The 27,378-nt window shown below is 37.6% G+C and overlaps 2 protein-coding genes across 3 annotated transcripts in view; one reads left to right on the forward strand and one right to left on the reverse strand.

Moving 5' to 3' along the window:
* Nucleotides 1–12,969, forward strand: part of PDZK1 (PDZ domain containing 1) — a 38,633-nt gene extending 25,664 nt beyond the window's left edge. For both annotated transcript variants that reach the window (XM_036068782.2, XM_078072521.1), the window contains exons 7-9: nucleotides 996–1,220; nucleotides 10,231–10,521; nucleotides 12,077–12,969. In XM_036068782.2, coding sequence (XP_035924675.1) covers nucleotides 996–1,220; nucleotides 10,231–10,521; nucleotides 12,077–12,130 — 570 coding nt within the window. In that variant the 3' untranslated portion in view covers nucleotides 12,131–12,969. The remainder of the gene's footprint in view (nucleotides 1–995; nucleotides 1,221–10,230; nucleotides 10,522–12,076) is intronic.
* Nucleotides 12,970–13,138: 169 nt separating this feature from the next.
* The window catches only part of GPR89A (G protein-coupled receptor 89A), a 58,005-nt gene continuing 43,765 nt past the window's right edge, over nucleotides 13,139–27,378 (reverse strand). Inside the window, exons 11-14 of the mRNA XM_036068786.2 lie at nucleotides 16,688–16,783; nucleotides 14,915–15,004; nucleotides 13,905–13,970; nucleotides 13,139–13,777 (exon numbers count right to left, since the gene is read on the reverse strand). Of these exons, the coding sequence (XP_035924679.1) occupies nucleotides 13,571–13,777; nucleotides 13,905–13,970; nucleotides 14,915–15,004; nucleotides 16,688–16,783 (459 nt within the window). The 3' untranslated portion in view covers nucleotides 13,139–13,570. The remainder of the gene's footprint in view (nucleotides 13,778–13,904; nucleotides 13,971–14,914; nucleotides 15,005–16,687; nucleotides 16,784–27,378) is intronic.

A 27,378-nucleotide genomic window follows, 5' to 3' on the forward strand; every position in this document is an offset into this window, starting at 1 on the left:
CTGAAAGTTCTGAAATTTAGTTGAACCGGGTAAGTAGGAGTTCTTAGCTGGTGTTACTCTTACTTAGAAAGGAAGATGTGGTCTTGTGGTTAGTGAGAGAGATGATAACCAGAGGACCCCAATCTAATTTTAACCAGGCTGCTGAACAGTACAATTTGGGGCAGAGAGCACACTGTACTCACTTTCAATTGCTTGATTTTCTACTCATGGCCTAACAAATGTCCTGGATTCTTGTGGGCAGCAATTTAACTGCTGATCCAGGATCTTACCATACCCAAATCTACCCTTTTAATTCTCAATTAAAACCCACAGTCTACTAAGCTTTTAATTCTTTTAAAAAATCAGTCATATGTTTCCTGTTCTATGTCTCTTTTGTATTCAACACCATCACTCCCTTCTTCGCATGGATGGTCTGAGAGTGGAGATGGATTAGAAGTATTTAAAGATGGTGAGGAGTTTGGCATAACAGGAGTGTCAGCTAATGATTACAACAAACAATAGTAAAATGAGTACAACAAATTACTCTGTGTACTTCAGATGGTAATAAAAATAGTGTTTTGTTTCACTTTCTCTGATGTGTTTAGGGAGCTCTGAAGACCATCTCACTGAGGAGGAAGGGCTAGATGAACCTATTATGCATGAGCTATAGGGCACGTCACTCGATGTGTGTCATCTCCCACAGGGACACTGCCTACAGTTGGTCAGTGACAGTCAAAAGAAACTAGCATTTTTGTTAGTTATTTTTGCATCTTTGTACAACATCCTATACTGCTTTTATTTTATGTATATGCACATTTGTTTACTCCATAGCCAAGCTCAATCTTTCTTTATACCTTTTCTGGTTGCGGTAGTATAGAAATTTTACTGCCCGCAACCAGATGTGTCTGCCAGGCTTGTGGAACATGCATGACCCCTTGTAAATTAAGCTAGCACATTTAATAACGTGTAACTACTCATACTTACAATTAATGGTTTTTTCCCTTTATTTTCAAAAGGCTCATTTTTCTCCATTTCTCTACTATCAAAGTCAAGAACTGCCTAATGGTTCTGTCAAGGAGACTCCAGCTCCTACACCTGCTCCTCTAGAGGTTTCGAGTCCAGATACTACAGAGGAAGTAGGAGATCATAAGCCTAAGCTCTGCCGGCTGGTTAAAGGGGAAAACGGCTATGGCTTTCACTTAAATGCGATTCAGGGTCGGCCAGGCTCCTTCATCAAAGAGGTATGGTCATCTGGTTCTAGCAGCCCCATGAACACAGCCAGAGTGTCTCCCACTCATTGATGGCTTAGTAAAAAGGTTACATTGAAAAGCCTGCACTGAGGGTCTCACTTGGGTTTAAATAAATGCTGTCATGGTCCTGTACCCTTTAAGAGAGTGACTAGTACATCCTAAGCTCACATCTTTTGTTTTTCTTAAACACCTAATTGTCTTTAGAGACTTTCAAATCAAATAGAGCGATTCGACATGACTGCAGTGGACAGTCACTGTCAGCTCTGACTGGGAGTGATACCTGTTTACCTTGACACATTTGGCATAATGTCCCTAGCCTGTAGGGACTGACACTGAGAAGACTGTCCCTATGGCTCTCAAGTTAGGAATGCAGAAAGGGAACCTACGAAAGCGAATTAGTGCCTTCAACCCAGAAGACCTACAATACGATATTCAACCACTGTAATGCTACATATTTTTCTTCTGATGATGTTAATGATTTTTTTTTTAAAATTGAAGTATAGTTGACATACAATGTGATATCAGGTGTACAACATAGTGTTTTAACAATTCTATACATTACAAATGCTCTTCATTGGTAAGTGTAGTTACCACTGTCACATACAGTTATTAAATATTGTTGACTATATTCCCTAAGCTGTACTTTTAATTCCTGTGATTTACTTATTTTATAACTAGAAGTTTGTACTTCTTATCCCCTTTGCCTATTTTGCCCATATCCCCCATCTACCTCTGTTTTGGCAACCACCAGTTTTTTCTCTGGATTTGAGTCTATTTCTGTTTGTTTTGTTTCTTGGATTCTATATATAAGTGAAATCATAAGGTATGTGTCTTTTACAGTCTGACTTATTTCATTTAGCATAATACTATCTAAGCCCATCCATGTTGTTGTGAATGGCAAGATTTCATTCTTTTTTATGGTTGAGTAATATTCCATTGTGTGACACACGCACACACATTTCTTTATCCATTCATCTATCCGTGGGCACTTAGGTGGCTTCCATAATCTTGGCTATTATAAATAATGCTGCTGTAAACATAGGGGTGCACAGATCTTCTCAAATTGGTGTTTTTGTTTTCTTTGGGAAAATACTCAAAAGTGGAATCAATGGGTCTTATGGTTTTTCTATCTTAAATTTTTTGAGGAATCTCTATACTGTTTTCCATGGTGGCTGCACTGATTTACAGTCCCACCCTCAGCACACTGGGGCTTATTCCCTTTTCTCCACATCCTTGCCAGTACTTGTTATTTCCTATCTTTTTGGTACTAGCCATTCTGACAGGTGTGAGGTGATATCTCATTGTGGTTTTGATTTACATTTTCCTGATTAATAATGTTGAGCGTCTTGGGGCGCCTGGGTGGCTCAGTTGGTTAAGTGTCTGCCTTCGGCTCAGGTCATGATCCTGGAGTCCTAGGATCGGGCCCTGCATCAGGCTCCCAGCTCAGCAGGGAGTCTGCTTCTCCCTCTGCCCCTTACCCTGCTTGTGTTCTCGCTCGCTCTCTCTCAGTCTCTCTCAAATAAATAAATGAAAATCTTGAAAAAAAATGTTTAGCATCTTTTCTCATGTGTCTCTTGGCCATGTGTATGTCTTTTTTGGGAAAATGCCTATTCAGGTCTTCTGCCCATTTCTTTTTTTTTTTTTTTTTTTTAAAGACTTTCTTTATTTGAGAGAGAGAGTGAGAGAGAGAGAGAGCACAAGATGGGGGAGCGGGAGAGGGAGAAGCAGACTCCCCGCCGAGCAGGGAGCCCGACACGAGACTCGATCCCGGGACTCCAGGATCATGACCCGAGCCGAAGGCAGTCGCTTAACCAACTGAGCCACCCAGGCGCCCAGTCTTCTGCCCATTTCTTAATTGGATTATTTGTTGTACGAGTTTTTATATATTTTGGATATCAACCCCTTATCAGATATATCATTTGCAAATATCTTCTCCATTCAGTAGGTTGCCCTTTCATTTTGTTGATGCTTTCCTCTGCTGTGCAAGAGCTTTTTAGTTTGACATAGTCTGAATAGTTTTTTTGCTTTTATTTCCCTTGCCTGAGGAGACAGATCTAGAAAAATGTTGCTAAAGCCGATGGCAGAGTAATTATTGCCTGTGTTTTCTTCTAGGAGTTTTATGGTTTCAGGTCTCATATTTAGGTCTTTAATCCATTTTGAGTTTATTTTTGTATGTGGTGTTAAGAAAGTGGTCCAGTTTCATTCTTTTGCATGTAGCTTTCCAGTTTTCCCAGCACAATGTATTGAAGACACTGTCTTTTCCCCACTCTATATTCTTACCTCCTTCGTTGTAGATTAATTGACCGTATAAGCGTGGGTTTATTTCTGGGCTCTCTATTCTGTTCCATTGATCTATGTGTCTACTTTTATGCCAGTACTACACAGTTTTGATTACTGTAGATTTGTGGTATACCTTGAAATCTAGGACTGTGAGACCCCAGCTTTGTTCTTCTTAAGATTGCTTTACCTATGCGGGATCTTTGTGGTTCCATACACATTTTTAAGATCTTTTGTTCAGTTTTGTGAAAACCACTATTGGAATTTTGATAGGAATTGCAGGGAATCTGTAGATTGCTTTGGGTAGTATGGACATTTTAACACTATTAATTCTTCCAACCTATGAGCATGGGCTATCTTTCCATTTGTGTGTGCCATCTTCAATTTCTTTCATTAACATCTTACAGTTTTCAGAGTACAGGCTTTTCAAACCTCCTTCTTAACCTTCATTAAGTTTATTCCTAGGTATTTTATTCTCTTTGAAGCAATTGTAAATGGGATTTCTTTCCTTCCTTCCTTCCTCCCTCCCTCTCTCTCCTCTTTCTCTCTCTCTTTTCTCCCTTCCTTCCTTTCTCTCTCTTTCTTTTTCTTTCTTTCCCAGTGTGGGGCTCAAACTCACAACCCAGAGATCAATAGTTGAATGCTCTTCTGAGCCAGCCAGGTGCCCCAAAGTGGAATTGTTTTCTAAATTTCTCTGCTACTTTGTTATTAGTGTACACCAACACAACAGATTTCTATATATTACATTTGTATCCTGCAACTTTATTGAATTCATTTACTCTAATAGTTTTTGGTGGAGTCTTCAGGGTTTTCCATATGTAGTATCATGTCAAATAGTGACAGTTTTACTTTTTCCTTACCAATTTAGATGTCCTTTATTTCTTTTCCAATTTTTAAAAAAAGATTTACTTATTTATTTGCGAGAGAGGGAGAGAGAGAGAGAGATGGTGGGAAGGGGCAGAGGAAGAGAGAATCCCAAGCAGACTCTCCACTAGCGTGGAGCCCGATGTGGGGCTCAGTTCCATAACCCTGAGATCATGACCTGAGCGGAAACCAAGAGGCAGATGCTTGACCGAATGAGCCACCCAGGTGCCCCTCCTTTTCCAATTTTTGTAGCTAGAACGTCCAGTACCACATCAAATAAAGGTGGTAAGAATGGACATCCTTGTCTTCCTCCTGATCTTAGAGGAAAAGCTTTCAGCTTCTCACCATCGAGTATGATGTTAACTGAAGGCTTGTCATATAGGGTCTTAATTATGTTGAGGTATGTTCCCTCTAAACTCACTTTGTTGAGTTTTTATCATGTTGAATTTTGTCTAATGTTTTTTCTGCATTTATTGAGGTGGTCATTAGATTTTTAACTCTCATTTTGTTAATGTGGTGTATCATATTGATTTGTGGATATTGAACCATTCTTGCATCCCTGGGATAAATCCCACTTGAATATGGTTAATGATCCTTTTACTATGTTGTAGAATTTGGTTAGTTAGTATTTTGAGGAATTTTGCATCTATGTTCATTAGGCATATTGATGTGTAATTTTTTTTTTTTTTTGGTGGTGTGTTTGTCTGGTTTTGTTATCAAAAACTGGCCTTGTAGAATGTTGGCCCTGTAGAATGAATTTGGAAGCTTTCCTTCCTCTTCAATTTTTTGGAATACTTTGAGAAGGATAGGTATTAACTCTTCTTTAAATGTTTGGTAGAATTCACCTGTGAAGCCATCTGGTCCTAGACTTCTGTTTGTTGAGAGTTTTTGATTCCTGATTCAATTTGGTTACCAGTCTGCTCAGATTTTCTATTTTTTCCTGACTGAGAAGATTCTGTTTCCAGGAATGTATGTATTTCTTCTGGGTTGTCCAATCTATTTTTATTGAAGTATAGTTGACACGTTACATTAGTTTTAGGTGTACAACATAGTGATTTGACAACTCTATATGTTATGCTGTGCTCAACCACAGCGTAGGTACCATCTGTCAGCATACATTATTATAGTATCATTGACCATATTCCCTATGCCGTACCTTTTACCTCATGATTTATTCACTCCATATTCCAGCATTTTTGTGTATGGTGTGAGAAAGTGGTCATTCTCTTGCATGTAGCTGTCCAGTTTTCATAGCACCATTTATTGAAGGGACTGTCTGTTCCCCACTGTATATTCTTGCCTCCTTTGTTGATTAATTGACCATATAAGTGTGGGATCATTTCTGGGTTCTCTATTCTGTTCTATTGATCTATGTGTCTATTTTTTGTACCAGTACTACACTGTTTTGATTACTGTAGCTTTGTAGTATATCTTGAAATCTGGGATTGTGATATACCAAATTTTCTTCTCCTGTCTCAAGATTGCTTTGGCTATTTGGCATTCTTCTGTGGTTTCATACGAATTAGTATTATTTGTTCTAGTTCTGTGAAAAATGTTGTTGGTATCTTGATAGGAATTGCATTGAATCTATAGATTGCTTTGGGTAGTATGAACATTTTAACAATGTTTGTTCTTCCAATCTATGAGCATGAAATGTCTTTCCATTTGTTTGTGTCATTTTCGGTTTCTTTCATCAATGTCTTTTAAGTTTTCTGAGTACAGGCCTTATACCTTCTTTGTTAAGTTTATTCCTAGGTATTTTATTCTTTTTGGTGCAATTCTATATAGAATTGTTTCCTAAATTCTTTTTCTGCTACTTTATTAGTGTATAGCAACACAACTGATTTCTGTGTATTAATTTTATATCTTGCAACTTTACTGAATTCATTTATTCTAATAGTTTTTTGGTGGAGTCTGTTGGGTTTTCTATGTATGGTATGCCATCTGCAAATAATAACAATTTTACTTTTTCCTTATCAATTTGGATGCCTTTTATTTATTGTCTGATTCTTGCAGCTAGGTCTTCCAGTGTTATGCTGGATAAAAGTGGCAAGAGGGAAGGCTGTCCAATTTATTGGCTTCTAATTTTTCATAATCATTTCTTATAATCCTTTGTATTTCTATAGTGTTGGTTGTAACTTCTTTCATTTCTCATTTTGAGTCCTCTTTTTTTCTTGATGAATCTGCCTAAAGGTATACAGTTTTGTTTATATTTCAGAGAACCAGCTCTTGATTTCATTGATTTCTATTTTTTTTTATCTCTGTTTCCACTCAGATCTTTATTTCCTTTCTTCTACTAACTTTGGGCTTTGTTCTTTTTCTAGCTCTTTTAGGTATAAGGTTAAATTGAAATGTTCTTGTTTCTTGAGGTAGGGCAGTATATCTATAAGCTTCTTAGAACTGCTTTTACTGCATCCCAAAGACTGAATTGTGTTTTCATTTGTCTCCATGTATTTTTTGATTTCCTTCTTGATTTCTTGGTTGACCCATTCATTGTTTAGTAGTATGTTATTTGTGTTCTTTTTAGATTTTTTCTTGTGATTTCTAGTTTCATACTGTTGTGGTTGGAAAAGATACAGGATATGATTTCAATCATAAATTTATTGAGACCTGTTTTGTGGCCTGATGCAAGATCCTGGGGAATGTTCAATGTGTACTTGAAAACAATGTATATTTAGCTATTTATTTTTATTTTGTATTTATCTATTTTTGGATGGAATGTTCCGTATGTACTTGTGAAGTCTATCTGATCTAATGTGTTGTTCAAAGTCACCATTTCCTCATTAATTTCTGTCTGGATGATATATCCATTGATGTAAGTGGAGTGTTAAAGCCACCTATGATTATTGTATTACTGTCAGTTTCTCCCTTTTGTCTATTAATAATTCATGTATTCTGGTGCTCCTATGTTGGGTGCATAGATATTTACGATTGTTACGTTGGATTGTTCCCTTTATCATTAGGTAGTGCCTTCGTCTCTAGCTAGTGTATTTGTTTTAAAGTCTATTTTATCTAATGTAAGCACTGCTACCTTGGCTTTACTTTTGGCTTCCATTTGCATGGTATGTTTTCTAGCCCATCACTTTTAGCCTGTGTCTTTAGGCCTGAGGTGAGTCTCTTATAGGCAGCATATAAATGGGTCTTGTTTTTATATCCATTCAGTTACCCACTGTCTTTTGATTGGAGCATTTAGACCATTTACATTTAAAGTAATTATTGATAGGTATGTACCTATGACATTTTGTTAATTGTTTTCTGGCTGTTTTTGTAGTTCTATTCCTTTCTTCTTTTGCTGTCTTCCCTTGTGACTCCTGACTTTCTTTAGTGTTATGCCTGGATTCCTTTCTAATTTTTTTGGTATCTATTACAGGTTTTTGTTTATGGTTACCATGAAGTTCCCATAGAACATCCGAAATATATACAGTGTATATTAAGTTGATGATCACTTAAATTCAAACCCGTTTTTTTTTTTTTTTTAAAGAGAGAGAGTGAGGGCACGAACGAGTGTTGGGGAGGGAGGGCAGAGGGAAAGAGAGAATCCTAAGCAGGATCCACGCCGTGTGGAACCCGATGCAGGGGGCTTGATCTCACAACCCTGAGATCATGACCTAAGCCAAAATCAAGAGTCAGATGCTTAACTGCCTGAGACACCCAGGCATCCCAAATTCAAATACATTCTAAAGCACTACATTTTTATTCCTTCCCCTCCACACTTAGTGCATGTCTTATTTTATATCTTTTTATTTTGTAAATCTTTTTTTTAAAGATATAATTGGTTTTACTACTTTTGTGTTTCAACCTTTAAGTGACTAAGCTACTACCTTTACTATATGTTTGCTTTTATTGGTGAAATTTTTTCCTTTCATAATTTTCTTCTAGTTATGGCCTTTTCTTTCCAGCCTGGAGAGGCCCTTCAACATTTCTTATAAGGCTGATTTAGGGGTTGTGACTTCTCTCTCCTTCAATTCTGAAAATAATCTTGCTGGGTAGAACATTCTTGCATATAGGTTTTTTTCCTTTCAGCCCTTTGCAGGCCAGAGGGGGAGTGGGATTATATATATAATTTCAAAGTTTCTACTGAAAAATCAGCTGATAGCCTTTATGAGATTTCCCTCGTATGTAGCTAGTTGCATTTCTCTTGATGCTTTTTATCTTTAATCTTTGACATTTTAATTATTATGGGTCTTATTGTTCTTCCTTGGGTTCATCTTGCTTGGGGTTCTCCTGGACGTCTGTCTCCTTCTCCAGGTTAGGGAAGTTTTCAGTTATTTCAGTTATTATTTCTTCAAATAAGCTTTCTGTCCTTTTCTCTCTTCTCCTTCTGGGATCCTTATATCACGAATGTTACCACACTCTGATGTTGTCCCAGAGACTCTTTAACCTTATTTCAATTAAAATTTTTTTTCTTGGGGCGCCTGGGTGGCTCAGATGGTTAAGCGTCTGCCTTCGGCTCAGGTCATGATCCCAGGGTCCTGGGATCAAGTCCCGCATCGGGCTCCTTGCTCAGCAGGGAGTCTGCTTCTCCCTCTCCCTCTGCCTCTCCCCCTGCTTGTTCTCTGTCTCTCTTGCAAATAAATAAATAAAATCTTTAAAAAAAAAAATTTTTTTTTTTCTTTTTGTTATTCAGCTTGGGTGCTTACCTGTCTTTCCAGATCACTGATCTGTTCTATATCATCTGTTGATTCCCTCTAGGGTATTTTAAAATTTCAGTTACTATAAAAACCAATTAGAGATAAAGAATATATTTTCTATTTCTTTAAGTTCTCACTGAATTCATTTAATTTTCTCTCATCTGGTGAGCATCTTTAGGACCATTACTCTGAACTCTTTCTCAGGTTGATTGCTTATCTCCATTTTGTTCAGTTCTTAAGTTTTATCTTATTCTTTCATTTGGAGCATATTCCTGTCTCATTTTGTTTCACTTTTGGTGTTTGTCTCTATGAATTAGACAAAACAGCTACCTCTCCCTGTCTTAAAGGAGTGATCTTGTGTAGAAATGTCCCCAGTGTAGACTGCATGTACCTAGTGGCTTTGGGTGGAGCCAGCTCTGGTGGCATGGCTGAAGCAGGCATTGGCTGGGGTGATCTTGGGGTGCCTATGCCATGACTACTTTGGTGAGACGGCTGAGGGGGTCCTGGTGTGTGCCAGACAGTGCCCACCTGGAGCTGGTGTGGGCTAGGGTCCCTGGGTTTGCTGAGGCGGCAGGATGGCTAGAACACCTGGACCCTGGGCCTGTCTTGCACTATCAAGCTGAAGAGGGAATGTCAACAGTGGTACTTGCTAGACGCATGACCCTGAGAGTTTCAGCAGTTTCCCTACCATTTGCTGGATGCTCTATGGTTAGTAAATTGGTTCCCTTCAGAGTCTAGCTGCTCTTTAAACTGCTATTTTTTTCCTGTGCCCCAGGTCTGGGGAATCTGTGCAGACTCCTCAGTGCTATCCCTCCCTACTGCAGTTTGTAGTGGCAAGGGTGGGGGGGTCTCATCATTACTGTGTCTCCATCTCCTGCTGTTCTCTATGTGGTCTCTCCTTTTTTTATGCAGACGCTGCTCAATAAGCCCTCAGGTCTTCAGGAGGAATTGCTCCTTATGTAGGTGTAGATTTGGTGTCTGTGGGAGGAGGTGAGTTCAGAGTCTTCTTGTGCTGTCATCTTGGAGCCCTCTTCCCATGGTACTCATTTGAGTACGGTTGTTGGAACTTTCTGAAGCAGAAAAGCATTAGAGCACCTTTCTTCTGTACCTCAGGGAGAAAGAATATGATTAAGAACACATTTTCAGACTCCTCTCTCCTCCGAAGGGAAGCTAATCTAACATTCCTTTATCCGTGTCTGGAAGTGATAATTCAGACCTTCTTTTTATAGGTACTGAAGGGCAGCCCTGCCGAGCTGGCAGGGCTGGAGGATGAAGATATCATCATCGAAGTGAATGGAGTGAACGTGGTGGATGAACCCTATGAGAAGGTGGTAGACAGAATCCAGAGCAGTGGGGAGAATGTCACACTCTTAGTCTGTGGAAAGAAGGCCTATGATTATTTCCAGGCTAAGAAAATCCCTATTGTTTCCTCCATGGCTGATCCACTGGATGCCCCCACTGATTCCAAAGAAGAGACACTGGCAGAACCAGAGCACGACTCACACACGGCAAAAGAACGAGTGAGTGGTGATAGACTTCTTTTAGTGATCTAACCTATCAGGGTATGATAAAGTCCTTAATAAGCACACTTCAGGTCTCTGTTTACCGCAGATTTCCTAGAATACTAGAAAATTACAAAGGTAACAAGCAAGTCAAATTATTTTGGTGGAGAAGTGGTAGGAGGACAAGCTGCTTTTTCATGGCATGGAGTTTATGGTAACTGTCAAATCAAGAAATAAAAGTTTATCAAAATTATAATGGAACCACCAGAAGAACCTGAATCAGACTACGTACAAATTCTGGTTCTGCCACTTAACAGCCTTGGGCAAATGGATTTATTCGCTCTCTGCCTCACTTTCCCCACCTGTAAACCAAGGATAATTTGTAGGATTATTATTAACTAAGACTATTTTTAAAAATTACTGATTCTTTTATTTAAAATCAATTAACATATAGTATATTATTAGTTTCAGAGGTAGAGTTTAGTGATTCATCAGTTGCATATAACACCCAGTGCTCATTACATTGAGTAATGTGCATCACCCAGTTACCCCATCCCCCTACCCACCTCCCCTCCAGCAACCCGCAGTTTGTTTCCTATTAACTAAAACTATCAAAGTGCTTCAAACAGTGCCTGGTTAATAATGCTAAGCATAAAATGAATGGTGGTGGTTAGAGACATTGTTTTTAAGATAATTGGCAGGTATTTGTGTTTTATTAATAGGGAGGAATAAGCATTACTCTATATTTGGATTAAAATCCTCAATAAGTCTTTTATATTTTTGTCCAAGTTCACAGAGGAAATGTATGGCAAAGCCAAGACTCTAAAAGTTTTATATCATTCTTCTTTCCATTACATTTAATTCTACTCCATTTACATTAATTTTACAGATTGGTCATATAAATTAAATACTGTTTGTTAATGAAGACACACGTAGTTTGGGGTGCTATAATAAAAGACCATAGACTGGGTGGCTTATAAACAACACACATTTATTTCTCACAATTCTGAAGGACAGATTTGGTGTCTGGGGAAGGCCCTCTTACAGGCTGTAGTCGGCCAATTTCCTGCTATGTCCTCACATGGTAGAAGGGGATAGGGAGCTTGGGGTGGGGATGGGGGGCTCTTTCATAAGGCCTTAATCCCAATCACGAGGGCTCTGCCCTCATGACCTAATCACCTCCCAAAGGTTCCTACCTCCTAATATCATCACCTGACCTTAGGATTAGTATTTCAGTATATGAATTTTGGGGAAATACAAACATTCAGACCACAGCACACACAATAGCCACTGACCTTGCATTCTTGATTGCTTAGCAAAGAAAGCGTCTACTTGTCTTTAAAAAATTTTATATTTCTAGAGCAAGTCAATTATAGGCGTATGCTAGCTTTATAGAGAAGATCTACAGATATTAAGAAATTTGTTAGTGTCAAACGGCAGGCTGGAAACAAAGCCAACTGTACAATTCAGGTTACCTGGCTTCTAGTGAGTGACTCTACTCCCTGCCTGAAGTCATGCAGCTGCTGACATTCACACTCTCGCACTTACGGACCTTTTGTTCTCTTTTGCGCAGGCGTACAGTACAGCCTCACATTCTTCTTCCAATTCTGAAGATACAGAGATGTGATGAGAGCAACTAACGGCGTTGGCTGACAGCTGTTTCTGGGTGTTGAGTAGGGATCCTTTCCTGAAGAATGAGCTGCTACCCATTCACTGTCTCTGGTAGAGAGGAACTCCTCTGGCAACCAGTTCATCATGGGGGACTGTCTTCTGTTGTCATTTGCCTTGGGGGTGACTACTGCAATAGATGGCTTATTTATGGTCAACTTAAGGCAGGAACCACATTCTTTTCACGTGATTTCTTTCAAGCTTCAACTTCACTACATTTCTCTATGACGATATCTCTTAATTTTATAGGCTCCTTGAGCATTAAAGATGATTCGTAAATCTGTATATGTGAGAGCTGCTATAAAGTATCTGAGCAGATGAGCCTATTAAAATTATGCTTTTGTAAGAATGTTGTGGTTGCTAAAATAGATGCCATTAAGAATGCCTTTAGAGTATACTTGAATCTTCCCGGCTAGCTGATAAAACCTCAAGAGTGCTTTTGTTTTTGGTAAACTTGCTTTTATGCTGTAACCTTCATTTTGCCTCTAGAAACCCAAAACAATAAAATTCAGAATAAGATCTTAGAGACTTACTGGTGATAAAACTCAGGATTTCCTTAAATTGCATTTCTCAATGTTCTATAACCTTTCCAGCATTTTCCTTTCACAGATGGAGAAACTAGGGGCTAGCATAGGAAAAGGACTTATTCTAGTTAACAGTTATTCATTGTTTTACCACACAGCATGAGGGGCAGATGGAAAGAAAAAAATGAGACATCATCACCAAATTGAATGTACAGTAATTCACTCTCAAATAATACTAACTTAAAAGGAAATCAATAAAGATGATATACCTGAATGCTCTTGGCAGAATCTATTTCAGTAGCACACCGTCCTGTCCCCAGACAAGAAGAGAGAACCTGTTGGTTATTTTAATGGGGCAGGGGTTGGCAGGAGGATGCCAACTCGTGTTAGATTGCACAAGCACACTACACCAAGCTGTCCTTGAGAAAATGAAGCTAAGGCCAAAGGGTTGCAATCTGATTTTAATGACAGTCAATCTTAAGGGAAAGCCATAACCTCCTCCATGTGAGCCTTGAGCAGAAATTCCGGGTGTTCGGCCCAGCTCCCTGAGACTTCCCCTTACCTGCAGAATTCCAGTGTATTCCCCCCACCTAGTTTCTTGGCTCTTTTCCACCCCCTTTCCCACCAGCCTCAAACCCACATGGGATGCTCTCAGCTGAGTGTTAGCTTAAGTTTACTTCACGCTCCCATGTTCTAGCTAATGCTACTCATGATCACAGTATCCACAGAGGAGGGAGGCATACGCTGAAGGCAGAATATGCTACCTCAGCATTTTGATTGTTTAAAAAACATGAGGCCCTGGTCCCCTCCATTTTTTCTCTTATATCCAAATTCTGACACCACTGGCCTGCAGCAGTCTGTAACAGGCGTTGAGTTCAAGGTGCCATATGCTTCTCTGGTGCCTGTTTGTGAGCCAAATAGAGGAACAGGATGCTGGAGAGAGCACTGACCAGGAAGATCACGTCAAACCAACGGTGATAGAAGTTGAACTGTAGCTCTCCAAGCACTTCAGTGATTATGGTGCGGTATTCTAGAGGCATGCTCATTCGAATCAGTAGCACGGAGGAGACAAAGTACATGCCCTGTAAGTTAATCCAGAAGTCACTTGGAATGTGGTGAAGGACCAAAGGGAATTGTTACAATATTTAGAAGTATAAACACTTCTGGCAGTTTACAGTTGTAAGCATAAAACTAGGTCATTACACTTACCATTATCTGTGCTAATAGCAGGACAATGACGTTGGAGGACTTACTGCTGGAGATGGCATAAAAGAACTGTCAAGAAAGGGAGAAGAACTTATGCAGTGCTGCTGGATTCTTGTGTCAAGAACATTAAGGAGCCTACTTAACATTTAGTGAAAAGTGTTTCTTCCCCATAGCAATCCAGCAGAGAACAACAGATATGATTAACGCTGTGAAGAAGAGAAACAGACTGATAGCAAAGGATCCAGCTATGGTGTCCCCAGAGGGAGAGCTGGTGGTTTTAAGAACTAATTACATTAGGACATGAAAGGATTCCAATCGCTAGCAAATTTTTCAGAAACTATGTGATACACAGGACTTTCATATATCACTGTAAAACGTTAGACCAGATTACTCCAGGCCACCCCAAGCCCTTGTAATTACTACTAGCCTCCTGAGCTCTTTCCAAAATTGTGCTAGATGCCTGGAGTGCCCTTCTCTTCTTCTCTCCTCCTAACCTCTTCACTCCTTTCATTCAAACAACTCTTGGATCTTGGACTCCCCACACCTCTTCTCCAAGAGAAAACCTACCTTCTGCCTCCATAAAGCCTTCCGACGTTGATCAGAAAATAGTAAAACATTCTACTTGTCCTACTTACATGTCCTCCTTATAAGTGACTCTCAAAGTTACTCTAACCTCAAATACCTATCTTGTTCATCCATTCCAAGTATCTCTGGAGCTCCTACCATGTGCCAGTTTCTACTCCTAGATGCTGGTGCCACATCAGCGAACAAAACAGACTGTGAACTCATTCTATGACCTTTGTTAAATGTACTCATCTGATTGGCGTATGATGTAAACCCATCATCATCAGTTTATTGAGCAGTTTCAATTTTAAAAAATTTTATTGTAGGTCTTTTAAATATTTGTGACTGTTTAAGTTCTCCGAAGGCAGAAATCTTAATTAGGTAAAATTATCTCATCGTGCCACGTGAAATGCCGCAAATCATAATTTAAACTCAGTGCTACAACATACCTTTGTAAGAGTGATCAGTAATCCTCTGATAGATGTGACGATGATTATTCCAACCAAAATGAAGGAAATGTGCTGAGACCAGAACTTTACCTGCCACCATAAAAGGAAGGAAAAGTATGTGTGAAATCTCTGTTGAGAGACATGTGAAGGCTATTCTTCTGATGCATTCTGATCTCTTATGTGACTGAGAGGGAACTTCATTAGGCCCTACCTGATTTAGAAAAATTTTTAGGGAGGGAGGAAAATGAGTAAGGGGCAACTACACCTAGGAAGACTGCAGTGGATAGCTTAATAAGCAGACTTAATCAAAACTTAGGACGGAAGCAAGCAAGTGCAGTGGTGATGAAAATAACAGTAGTCAGAGAAACACAGATGGAACCAATGACGCAGCTTTGGTGTGTTAAGTGAAAAGCACAAATTGAAATTAAATAGCAGCTAAATTATTTTTAACATCTGTGAATGATAGTCCCCTGATCACCCAAAACTTAAAGAAATTTTTCTTTTTATAATAAAAGAATATGTAAATATTCTCAGCTATGGTCTAGGAAATAGTTGCCCTTCACTTGAATTACATGATGTTCCTTTTTTCTCCTCTTGGTTTGCTTCATAGTGGAAGGCAGCTTTGGGACCCTGTGCTTGATTCAGGTCTGAAAAGTATCTGTGGGGGAACTGCTATTACTAACATCTAAAAGATGTTATTCAGAATTCTGAAACGTGGAGTACACAGATGGATTATAGATGAAATACAGAGACACCACAGCAACTAGCCTCAGAAAGCACTGAGAAGGAAGAACACTTCTAATAATTGAGCCTAGTAAAAATTTTAAAAGAGGAAAAGAGAACACATATCAGCAATAGTGAAGCCTATTTTGTGGTATAATTTATAAACTACTTGGAGGAAAGATACCATGCTCCCTCACATGAAAAAGTTTACACTATTGATCTATCATCAAAAACCGTGTGCTTTGAGTTGTTCATCAAGGACTGGAGCTCAATTTGCTCTGGTTTGCTTTCATTTTATCTAGCTACTAGGAGCACGTCCAGCTAAGGCAGATGGCTGCAGGGAGCATGCAGTCTGTCACTAGAATCACAGCACAGCTAAATAGCCCTCAGAGGGACTAAAAACGTGAGTCTTACTATCATATCAAAGTGCTACTCAGCTGGAATCAATGGCCATTTATAAATATATATATATACACATATATATATACATACATTTGGAAAATACATTCTTCTATAAATAAAGACATTAAACTTAAATTGGGACAAGAGTGTGTTTAATGATAGTGGTATTATAAAACAGGTAGAAAGAAGATTAAAACTGCACAGGTTACAGTTACCATCTTTAGCTCAAAGTCCACATTAATTAATTGGTAGCTTTTTACGGCAGACATAATTTCACTTCTAACATGGAACACTAATTAGTAGTTAATTTTCTACTAGAGGAACCAAAGGTGAGTTTTGGATTTGACGATCTCATGTATCACAGAGAGAAGTATCCAGTATTTGGTGGGGAGAAACTGGGGAGGGGGAGCTGGCTACAGAAAAGCAGCGGAGGAACTACAGAAATAATCAGCATCTAAGACAGTAATAAGTACCAGCCATCACTTCTGGTTTTATGTCCTTTACAAATCTGCCATATGAGTATGTCAAAACAGAGGAGAGTGGGAAGAACAAAGGCAGAATTAAGTAAGGAATTAAAATCTTAACAATTGTAATTTATAGCAGATAAAATAGAAATGTATGAAACCAGGATCTTGATACAACTCTTACATCAAATTGGATCCCCAGATAATTCACAGTGATCTCGATGCCTCTTGTGACAGGATCAGTTTTCCCAACTCGGTCAAAAACGATATTGATGGTTGCCTGCAAAGACATGGAACTTTATATTACAGCATCTCAATAATCACTATTTCAAAAAGTGACTCAAAATAATGAATCAGTGTAACATATCTTACAGGTGGATGTTCCTAAAAATGCAATTCTACTCTCAATCTAAATCATATATAAGACATTTATTTTGGCTATTCACATACAGGCAAACAAAAGTCCTTATCTACCCTATCTTTCTTTTCTGTAAAGAATAGAAGGAAAAAAGGCTATGGCATATACACCTTAATTTCACAGCAGTTAGAAAGGTAACATTCTGGTGGATAAAGTTTGAGTAAGAGAATCAAGAATTCCAGGGTTATTCACTCTATTTTCTGAATGCTTGAAGAGCAATCACTAAAATAATGAAAAGAGTTACAGCTAACAAGTCAACAAGAGATCAGACAGAATTATGAAAAATACCCAATTAATCCAAAAGAAGGCAGAAAAAAAGGAAAAATGGAAAAAAAGAACAGATGGGACAAATAAAAAAACATGTAACAACACTGCTGTTTAAAATCCAACCATATTAATAATTACATTAAATGTAAACAGTCTGACAACAGTCTGGCAAACTCTGACACTGTGATGATAGAGCCACAGATGATATGCAGATGAATGCGCTTGGCTGTGTTCAAATAAAACTTTATTTACAATGGTAGGTGGTGGCTGGATTTGGCCTACGAGCTGCAGATGGCTGAATCCTGGTCTAAACATGCCAATTAAATGGCAGAGACTATAAGACTGGATAAAAAAGCAAGACCCAACTATACGTTGCTTACAAAAAAACCCACTTTAAATATAAAGATACAAATCGGTTAAAAGTAAAAGAATGGAAAAAGATACATCATGCTAACACTAATCAAGAGAAAACTGGAAGGTCTATATTAATATCAAAGTAGATTTCATAGTAAAAAATATTGCCAGGGATTAAAGGGTCATTTCAGAATGATAAAAGGATCATTTCAACAAGGGGTACACAATGACCCTGAAGATGTATGGACCAAATAATAGAGCTTTAAAATACATGAAGCAGGGGTGTCAGGAAGATGGTAGAGTAGGAGGATCCTGAGCTCATCCTGTCTCACAAACACACCAAGATAATAGCTACCTCTGTGTAACTCTGAAAACAACATGAAAACTGGCAGAACAGACCTTCCACAGTTAACTGTTGAGAGGAGGCCACATTGAAAAGGGTAGGAGGGGCTGAGACACACCTGGGAAGCAAACCTCCTGTGAGACTAACCACAAACAGGAGGGACACCACAAGCACAGAGAAGCAGAGAGGATCAGACCCCACACAAGGCACCCCAGGCAGTGGGACGATGAGTTCCCAGTAACATCTGGCTTTGAAAACCAGTGGGGATAAACTTTGGGAGCTTTTAAAATCAGCAGGGCTTAAGTCCAGGTACTTTAAAAATTAGCAGGCCTTAACTCTGGGAGAGCCAGAGGGCAATCAGAAACTAAGTCCCAGCCCTTAAAGAGCTAGAATAAATAACTTGGCCTGAGAGCACAGAAACAGCAGTTTGAAAAGTGCTTGGGTATATGTGAAGGATATTCATTACCAATCTCAACATGTGCTGGAGGGTCAGGGAGACTTCTCTTCAGGAGACTTCCAGAACAAAAGTGCTGGTGGGCACCATTTCTCTTCTCCTCCCCCACCTAGATACCCAGACACTTGTGGGAACTACCACTAATACTCTCTACCTATCTTGCTAGCGCCCTGCCCCGACTTTCACCTGGGGACCTGCCTGCCTCAGCAGGTGGTCCTTCAAAACAACTCCTGCCCCACCACACCCTGCAAGCAGCCTGAGCAGGGACCCACGCCACTCCAAAAGCAGCCCTGGAGAGAGAGAGATAACCCTACACATCAGTGTGCCCACAGTTCCAACAGCTGAGCCTCTTAGTTGGCTGCGCAGGGACTAAACCTTGCCCAGTGTGCCCACAGCAAGCAAAGCAGGTCATTGCAGCCAACTAAGGCAAATGCAACTCAGCCACAACAGTAGGGTGCATGTTGCCCACATAGGAGACATCCTTGGAGCACCTGGTTCTGGTGCCTGGAGGCACTGCACTACAGGGCACCACAGAACCTTTTCTTTCAAGACCACCACAGAACCCCATTACTTTCAAGACCAGGAGTCATAGCTGATCCCCTAATACAGAGAAACAAACGGAGAGCTAGACAGAATAAGGAGATAGAGGAATATGTCCCAAATGAAAGAAGAGGACAAAATCACAGCAGCAGATCTAATGAAATGGAGATAAGCAATATGCCTGGATAAAGAATTCAAAGTAATGGTCATAAAGATACTCACTGGACTTGAAAAAACAATGGATGAATTCAATGAGAACTTCAACAACGATATAAAAAGGAACCAGTCAGAGATAAAGAATTCAATAACTGAAATTAAAAAAAAAAAACAAAAACAAACACACTAGAGGCAGTCAACAGTAGACTGGAGGATGCAGAATGGATCAGCAATCTGGAAGACAGGGTAATGGAAAGCAACCAAGCTGAACAGCAAAAAGAAAATAATAATAATAATAAAGGAGAACACGTTAAGGGAACTCAGCAACACCATCAAGTGTAATAACATTCACATTATAGGCATCCCAGAAGGAGAAGAGAGAGAGAAGGGGGCAGAAAATTTATTTGAAGAAAGAATAACTGAAAATTTCTCTAATCTGGGGAAGGAAACAGGTATCCAAATCCAGGAAGCACAGAGAGCCCCGAACAAGATTAACCCAAAGAGGTCCACACCAAGATACATAAAATTAAAACGGCAGAAAGTAATGATAAAGAATTTTAAAGATTTATTTTGAGAGAGAGAGAGCACGTGTGCACACAAGTGGGGGGGGGCAAAGGGAGAGGGAGAGAAAACTCAAGCAGACTCCCCAATGAGTTGAGGAGCTCAATGTGGGGCTCGATCTCATGACCCTGAGATCATGACCTGAGCTGAAATCAAGAGTTGGATGCTTAGCTGACTAAGCCACCCAGGTGCCTCTAAGGAGAGAATTTTAAAAGCAGCAAGAGAAAAAAAAGTTACTACGAGGGAAACCCTATAAAGTTTTTAGCTGAGTTTTCACCAGAAACTTCACAGGCCAGAAGAGAGTGGCATTATATATTCAAAGTACTGAAAGGAAGACCTGCAACCAAGCATACTCTACAAGGCAAAGTTATCATTCAGAATAAAAAAAGAGACAAAAAGTTTCCCAGACAAAAGTTCAAGGATTTAATCACCACTAAACCAGCCCTACAAGAAATGTAAAAGGAAATTATTTGAGTGGAAAGAAAAGGCCATAATCATAAGAAAGTTATGAAAGGAAAAATTTTCACAGGTAAAAGCAAACACATAATACATGTAGTAGAATCACGTATAAAGCCAGTCTAGAGCAAAAGTAGTAAAATCATTTATATCTACAAAAACCAGCCAAGAAATACACAAAATAAAAAGACGTAAAATACAATATCATATACATAAAATGTGGAGGGGGAGTAAAAATGGAGTACTTTTAAAATGTTTTTGAATTTAAGCTTGAACCTAAGTTCAGCCATCAACTTAATACAGACTGTTATACACCTAAGATAAAATATATAAGCCTAATGGCAACCACAAATCAGAAACCTATAATAGGTACACAAAAAATAAAGAGAAAGGAATCCAAACATAAGACTACCACATGGGAAGAGAGAAACAGAAGGAAAAGAGAAGAACCACAAAAACAACCAGAAAATAATGAACAAAATGGCAGTAAGTACATAACTATCAATAATTACTTTAAATGTAAATCGTCTAAATGCACCAATTGAAAGACAAAAGGTGATTGAATGGATAAAAAAAACAAGACCCATCTATATGCTCCTTTAAGAGACTAACTGCAGACCTAAAGACACATACAGACTGAAAATGAAGGGCTATAAAAAAATACACCATGCAAAAGGCAGGAGAAAAGCCGGGATAGCAATACTTAATATCAGATAAAGTAGACTTTAAACTTAATATCAGATAAAGTAGACTTTAAAACAAAGGCTAGAGACAAAGGAGGGCACTACATAATGATAAAGGGATCAATCTAACAAGAGGATGTAACAACTATAAATATCCTAACAAGAGGATGTAACAACTATAAATATCTATGCCCTCAACATAGGAGCACCTAAATACATAAAGCAATAATTAACAGACATAAAGGGAGAAGTTGACAGTAATACAATAATAACAGGTGACTGTAACATTCCACTTGTATCAGTGTAGATCATTCAGACAGAAATCAATAACGAAACAGTGGATTTGAACAACACATTAGACCAGATGGACTTAACAGATATATACTGAACATTCCATCCAAAAACCACTGAATACATTCTTTTCAAGTACATGTTGAACATTCCCCAGAATAGATCACAACTTAGGCCACAAAACAAGTCTCAATAAATTTAAGAAGACTGAAATCATATCATGCATCTTTTCCAACCACAATGGTATGACACTAAAAATCAATCACAAGAAAATGCATGGAAGCTAAATAACATGCTACTAAACAATGAATGGGTCAACCAAGAAATCAAGGAGGAAATAAAAAAATACATGGAGACAAATGAAAATGAAAATACAATGGTTCAGTTTTTGAGATGCAGTAAAAGCCATTCTAAAAGGGAATTTCATAGCAACAAAGGCCTAACTCAAGAAACAAGAAAAATCTCAAGTAAACATCCTAACCGTACACCTAAAAGAGCTAAGAAAGACCAAAGCCCAAAGCTAGCAAAGGAAAGGAAGTAATAAAGATTAGAGCCAAAATAAATGAAAGAGAGAGAGAAAAAATGAAAAGATCAATGAAACCAGAATCTGTTTCTTTGAAAAGATTAACAAAATTGGTATATCTGTGGCCAGACTCATCAAGAAAAAGACTCAAATACAATCAGAAATAAAGGAGGAGAAATAACAATTGACAGCACAGAAATACAAAGGATTATAAGAGACTATTATGAAAAATTGTATGCCAACAAATTGGACAACCTAGAAGAAACAGATTCTTAGAAACATAATCTTCTAAAACTGAATCAGGAAGAAATTGAAAATCTGACCAGAGCAATTACTAGTAATGAAATGGAATCAGTAATAAAAAAAACTCCCCCAAAACAGAAGTCCAGATTCAGATGGCTTCACAGGTAAATTCTACCAAATATTTAACAAAGAGTTAATACCAAAGAGGTGAAAGACCTATACTCTGAAAACTGTAAAACAGTGATGAAAGAAACTGAAGATGAATCAAACAAATGGAAAGATATTCCATGCTTGTACACCTTAAACTAATGTAACATTGTGTGTCAAGTCTACCAAAATAAAGATAGAAGAGTTAATACCTATTCTTCTCAAACGATTTTTAAAAAAAGATTTACTGAGAATCATGGAACACATCAAAAACTAATGAAGTACTGTATGGTGACTAACATAAAAAAAAAAAGAGAAAAAAGATACACTGATTTTTTTTAGAGAGAGGGGGATGGGGAGGGATGGAAGGAGAGGAAGAGGGAAAGAATCCCAAGCAGACTCCACAGTGAGCACGGAGCCTGATGCAGGGCTCGATCTCACGACCCATGAGATCACGACCTGAGCCAAAACCAAGTCGGATGCTCAACCAACTGAGCCACCCAGGCACCCCTTTTCTCAGATGATTAAAAAAAAAAAAAAATAGAAGAAGGAAACTTCCAAATTCATTCTACAAGGCCAACATTTCCCTGATACCAAAACCAGAGACACTACAAAAAAAGAAAACCATAAGCCAATATTTCTGATGTACATGGATGCAAAATTCCTTAACAAAATTTAGCAAACTGAAAAAAAAATTTTGCAAACTCAATTCAACAATACATTAAAAAAATTATTCACCATGATCAAGTAGAATTTATTCCAGGAATACCAGGGTGATTCAATATTCTCAAATCAAACATGATAAACCACATCAACAAAATAAAGTATAAAAACCATATGCTCGTTTCAAAAGATGCAGAAAAAGCATTTGACAAAGTACAACATCCATTCACGATAAAGTGGATTTAGAGGGAACAAAGTAGGTTTAGAGGAACACATGTCAGCATAATAAAGGCCATATATGAAAAATGTTCATTGGTGAAAATGAGCATCATACTCATTGGTGAAAAACTGAGAGCTTTTCCTCTAAGATCAGGAAGAAGACAAGGATGTCCACTCTCACCACTTTTATTCAACATAATACTGGAAGTCCTAGTTGCAGCAGTCAGACAAGAAAAAAAAGGCATTCAGAATGATAAGGAAGTTAAACTGGCTATTTGCAGATAAAATGATAATATAGAAAAACCTAGAAACTCCACCAAAACATTAGAACTGATAAATGAATTCAGTAAAGTTGTAGGATACAAAACTAGTATACAGAAATCAGTTGCATTTCTATATACTAATAACTAAGTACCAGAAATTAAGAAAACAATCCCATTTACAACTGCACCAAAAAGATTATCTAAGAATAAACTTAACCTAGGAGGTGAAAGACCTATTACCCTGAAAACTATTAAAATATTGATGAAAGAAATTGAAGGCAACACAAACACATGGAAAGATAATCTGTGCTCATGGATTAGAAGAATTAATATTGTTAAAATGTCCATACCACCCAAAGCAGTCTACAGATTCCATGCAATCCCCATCTAAATATGAACAGCATTTTTCACAGAACTAGAATGAATAATCCTAAAATTTGTATGGAACCACAAAAGACCCCAAATAGCCAAAACAATCTTGAAAAGAACAAAGCTGGAGGTCTCACAGTCCTGGGGTTCAAGATATACCACAAAGCTGTAGTAACCAAAACAGTACGGTACTGGTACAAAAACAGACATATAGATCAATGGAACAGAATAGAACAATATCATATGATCCAGTAATCCCACTACTGGGTACTTACTGAAAGAATATGAAAACACTAATTTGAAAAGCTATATGCACCCCTATGTTTACAGCAGCATTATTTACAATAGCTGAGATACAGAGGCAACCCAAGTGTCCACTGATAGTTGAATGGATAAAAAGATGTGGCGCATATATGCAATGAAACATTATTCAGCCATAAAAAGAATGTGATCTTGCCATTTCCAACAATCCTACAGGGTACTATGCTAAGTGAAATAAGTCAGACAAGGAAAGACAAATGACACATGATTGCACTTATAAGCAGAATCTTAAAAACAAATGAACAAAGAAACAACCAAACAGACTCTTAAATACAGAGAACAAACCGGTGGTTGCCAAAAGGGAGGTGAGTGAAGGGATGGGTGAAATGGATAAAGGGGATTAAGAGGCACAAACTTTCAGTCATGGAGATGAAATGTACAGCACAGAGAATAGTCAATATTACAACATTGTATGGTGACAGATGGTGACTACACTTATAGTGAGCACTCTGTAATCTATAGAATTGTTGAATCACTATGTTGTACATCCAAAATTAATATTCTGTGTTAATTATAATTGGGTAAAAAAAATACAGAAGCAAAAACTGATAGAACTAAAAAAAGACAAATCCACAACAATGGTTTGAAATTTCATCAAATCCCGCCCCTCCCCCAAAGAAACTGATAAGATAGTCAGAAAATTAGCAAGGATATAGAAAACTTTAACAATACTATCAACTAACTTGACCTAATCGACATTTATACAACACTCCAGCCAACAGGAGCAGAAAACAAGTCTCAATAAATTTGAAGAGATTTAAGTCATACTAACTATGTTTTCAGATCACATGGAATTAAATTAGAAATCAATTACAGAAGGATATTCACAAGATCCCCCAAATATTTAATAACATACTTCTGAATAACCCATGAGTCAAAGAAGAAAAATTAGAAATATTTTGAACTGAATGAAGTAAAAATACAACACATCAGAAATGTATTTTGTGAGATGCTTAGCAAGAAATTTATAGCACTAAAACACATATTAAAAGTTTTGAATCAATGATCTTAGCTTGCACTTTACAAAATTAGAAAAAGAACCAAAATAAGCAGAAGAGAAATTATAAGAATCAGAGCAGAAATTGATAAAATAGAACACAGAGAAACAATACAGATAATTAATCCAAAAGCTGGTTCTTTGAAAAGTTCAATAAAATTGATGAACCTTGATCCAGACTGATCAGAAAAAAGACACAAATTACCAATATCAAGAATTAGATATCACTTCATAGCCACTAGAATGACTCTAATAAAAAGATAAATAAGTGTTGGTGAGGATGTGGAGAAATGACAACTGTTACACCGCTGGTGCAAATGTAAACTGGTGCAGCTGCTTGGGAAAACAGCCCGGCGTATTGGCAGTTCACCAAAAGGTTCAACATAGAGGTAGCATATGACCCAGCAATTTTACTTTCACAGGCATGTACCTAAGGGAAATGAAAACATATACCCACATCAAAATTTATCCATAAATGCTCACAACGGCATCATTTATAATGGCCAAAAAGTTGAAACAACCCAATGTTTCTCAACTGATGGATAGATAAATAAAATGTGGCATATCCATATCGTGGAATGAATATTATTCATCCATAAAAAGGAATGAAGTATTGATAGAGGCTACAATATAGATGAACCTTAAAAACTTTTACTAAGAAGCTAATCACAAAAGACCACACGTTGTATGATTCAATGTACATGAAATATCCAGAATAGAAAATCTATAGAGACATAAAATAGATTAGTGCCTGCCTAAGTCTAGAGAAGAAATAAGGAATGACTGCTAATGGGTATGGAATTTCTTCTGGGGTGATTGTATTGATGTGTGCACAACTCTGTGAATATATTAAAAACCATCAAACTATACATGAAATGGGTGAATTTTTCGGTATGTGAATATCTCAATAAAGGTGTTATATAAAGAGGAGAGGGGTGACATCATTACAGATTTTATAGATAGTAAAAGGATAATAAGGGAATATTAAGAGCAATTTTATGCTAATAAATCTGACAACTTTAATAAAAATGGACGAATTCCTTTAAAGACAGAAACTATAAAAGCTCACTCAAGAAATATACAACCTGAACAAACCTTATTATCTATTAAAGAAATTAAATCCTATCTGGATGCCTTTTATTTTTCTGCAAAGAAACTGTCTTCATTTGCAGAAAATGCCTTCACTGGTGAATTCCATCAAATGTTTAAGAAAGAAATGATAATAACTCCATATAAACTCTTCCACTAATTGGAAGAGGAAGGAATTCTTCTCAACCTCTAAGGTCAGCATTACTCTGACACCAAAGCCAAAGACATTACAAGAAAACTATACTCTGATATTTCTCATAAACATCGATGCAAAAACTCTTAGGAAAATGTTAGCAAATTAAATCCAACAACATACACCATGGCCAAGTAAGGTTTATTACAGGAATTCAAGGCCAGTTTAATATTAAAAAATTAATCAATGTAACTCACTATACCAGTCGACTAAAAAGGAAAAGTCATATGCTCCTCTCAATAGATGCAGAAACAGCATTTGACAAAATCAAACACACTTTCATGATCAAAAACATTCAATAAACTATGAGTAGAAGTAACTTCCTCAACCTGCTAAAGGGCATCTAGGAAAAGCCAACAGCTAACACCACATTTAACAAGATCAGGATGACTGCTCTTACCACTTCTGTTTAATTTTGTACAGGAGGTTTTGATCAGTGCAATAAGGCTAAAGAGGAGAAGAAAGAAGAAAGATGGGATAGGACAGAAAAGGAAGGGAAAGGAAGGGAAGAAATAAAAGGCATCCAGATAGGAAACAAAGAAGCAAAACTGTCTTCATTTGCAGAGATCTGATTGTCTATGTAGAAAAAAATCCTATGAAATCTATAAAAATAGAATAAGGGGATTTAGCAAGGTTGTGAAAATAGATCAACAGACAAGAACCAGTTGTGTATCTATATACTAGAAACAGAAACTGAAATTATAAAAACAGTCCCATTTATAATAGCACCGAAAATATTAAATACTTGAGATAAAGCTGATGAAAGATGTAAAAGATCTGTACACTAAAACCTAAACATTGCTGAGTGAAACTAAAGAAGATCTAAATAAATGAAGAGTTACACTGTGTTTATCAATTGGAAGACTCAATATTAAGATGTCATTTCTCTTCAAATTGATCTGAAGATTCAGACATTCTAATACATATTTCAGCAGATATTTTTGTATTCAGCAGCATTAAAAAGCTGATTCTAAAATTCATATGGAAATGTAAAGGACACAGGATAGCCAAAACAAGTTTAAAGAAAGAACAAAGAGTACTTAAAACGATTTGATTTCAAGACTTATTTCAAGACAGAGTGCTATTGGCATAAATAAAGGCAGACATACATATCAATTGGAAAGAACAGAGTACAGACACAGACCCAACCGTATGTGGTCAATTAGGTTTTGACAAAATTGCAAAGTCAATTGAATGAGAAAGGATAATCTTTTCAACAAACGGTGCTAGAACAAGTGGATATCTATATGAAAAAAATGAACTTGGATCCACATTCCAACATCGTCTGAGAAAATTAACTCCAGATGGATCATATACCTAAATGT

Source organism: Halichoerus grypus, chromosome 5, assembly GCF_964656455.1.
Source record: "Halichoerus grypus chromosome 5, mHalGry1.hap1.1, whole genome shotgun sequence".
In the NCBI taxonomy this organism is placed as follows: domain Eukaryota; kingdom Metazoa; phylum Chordata; class Mammalia; order Carnivora; family Phocidae; genus Halichoerus; species Halichoerus grypus.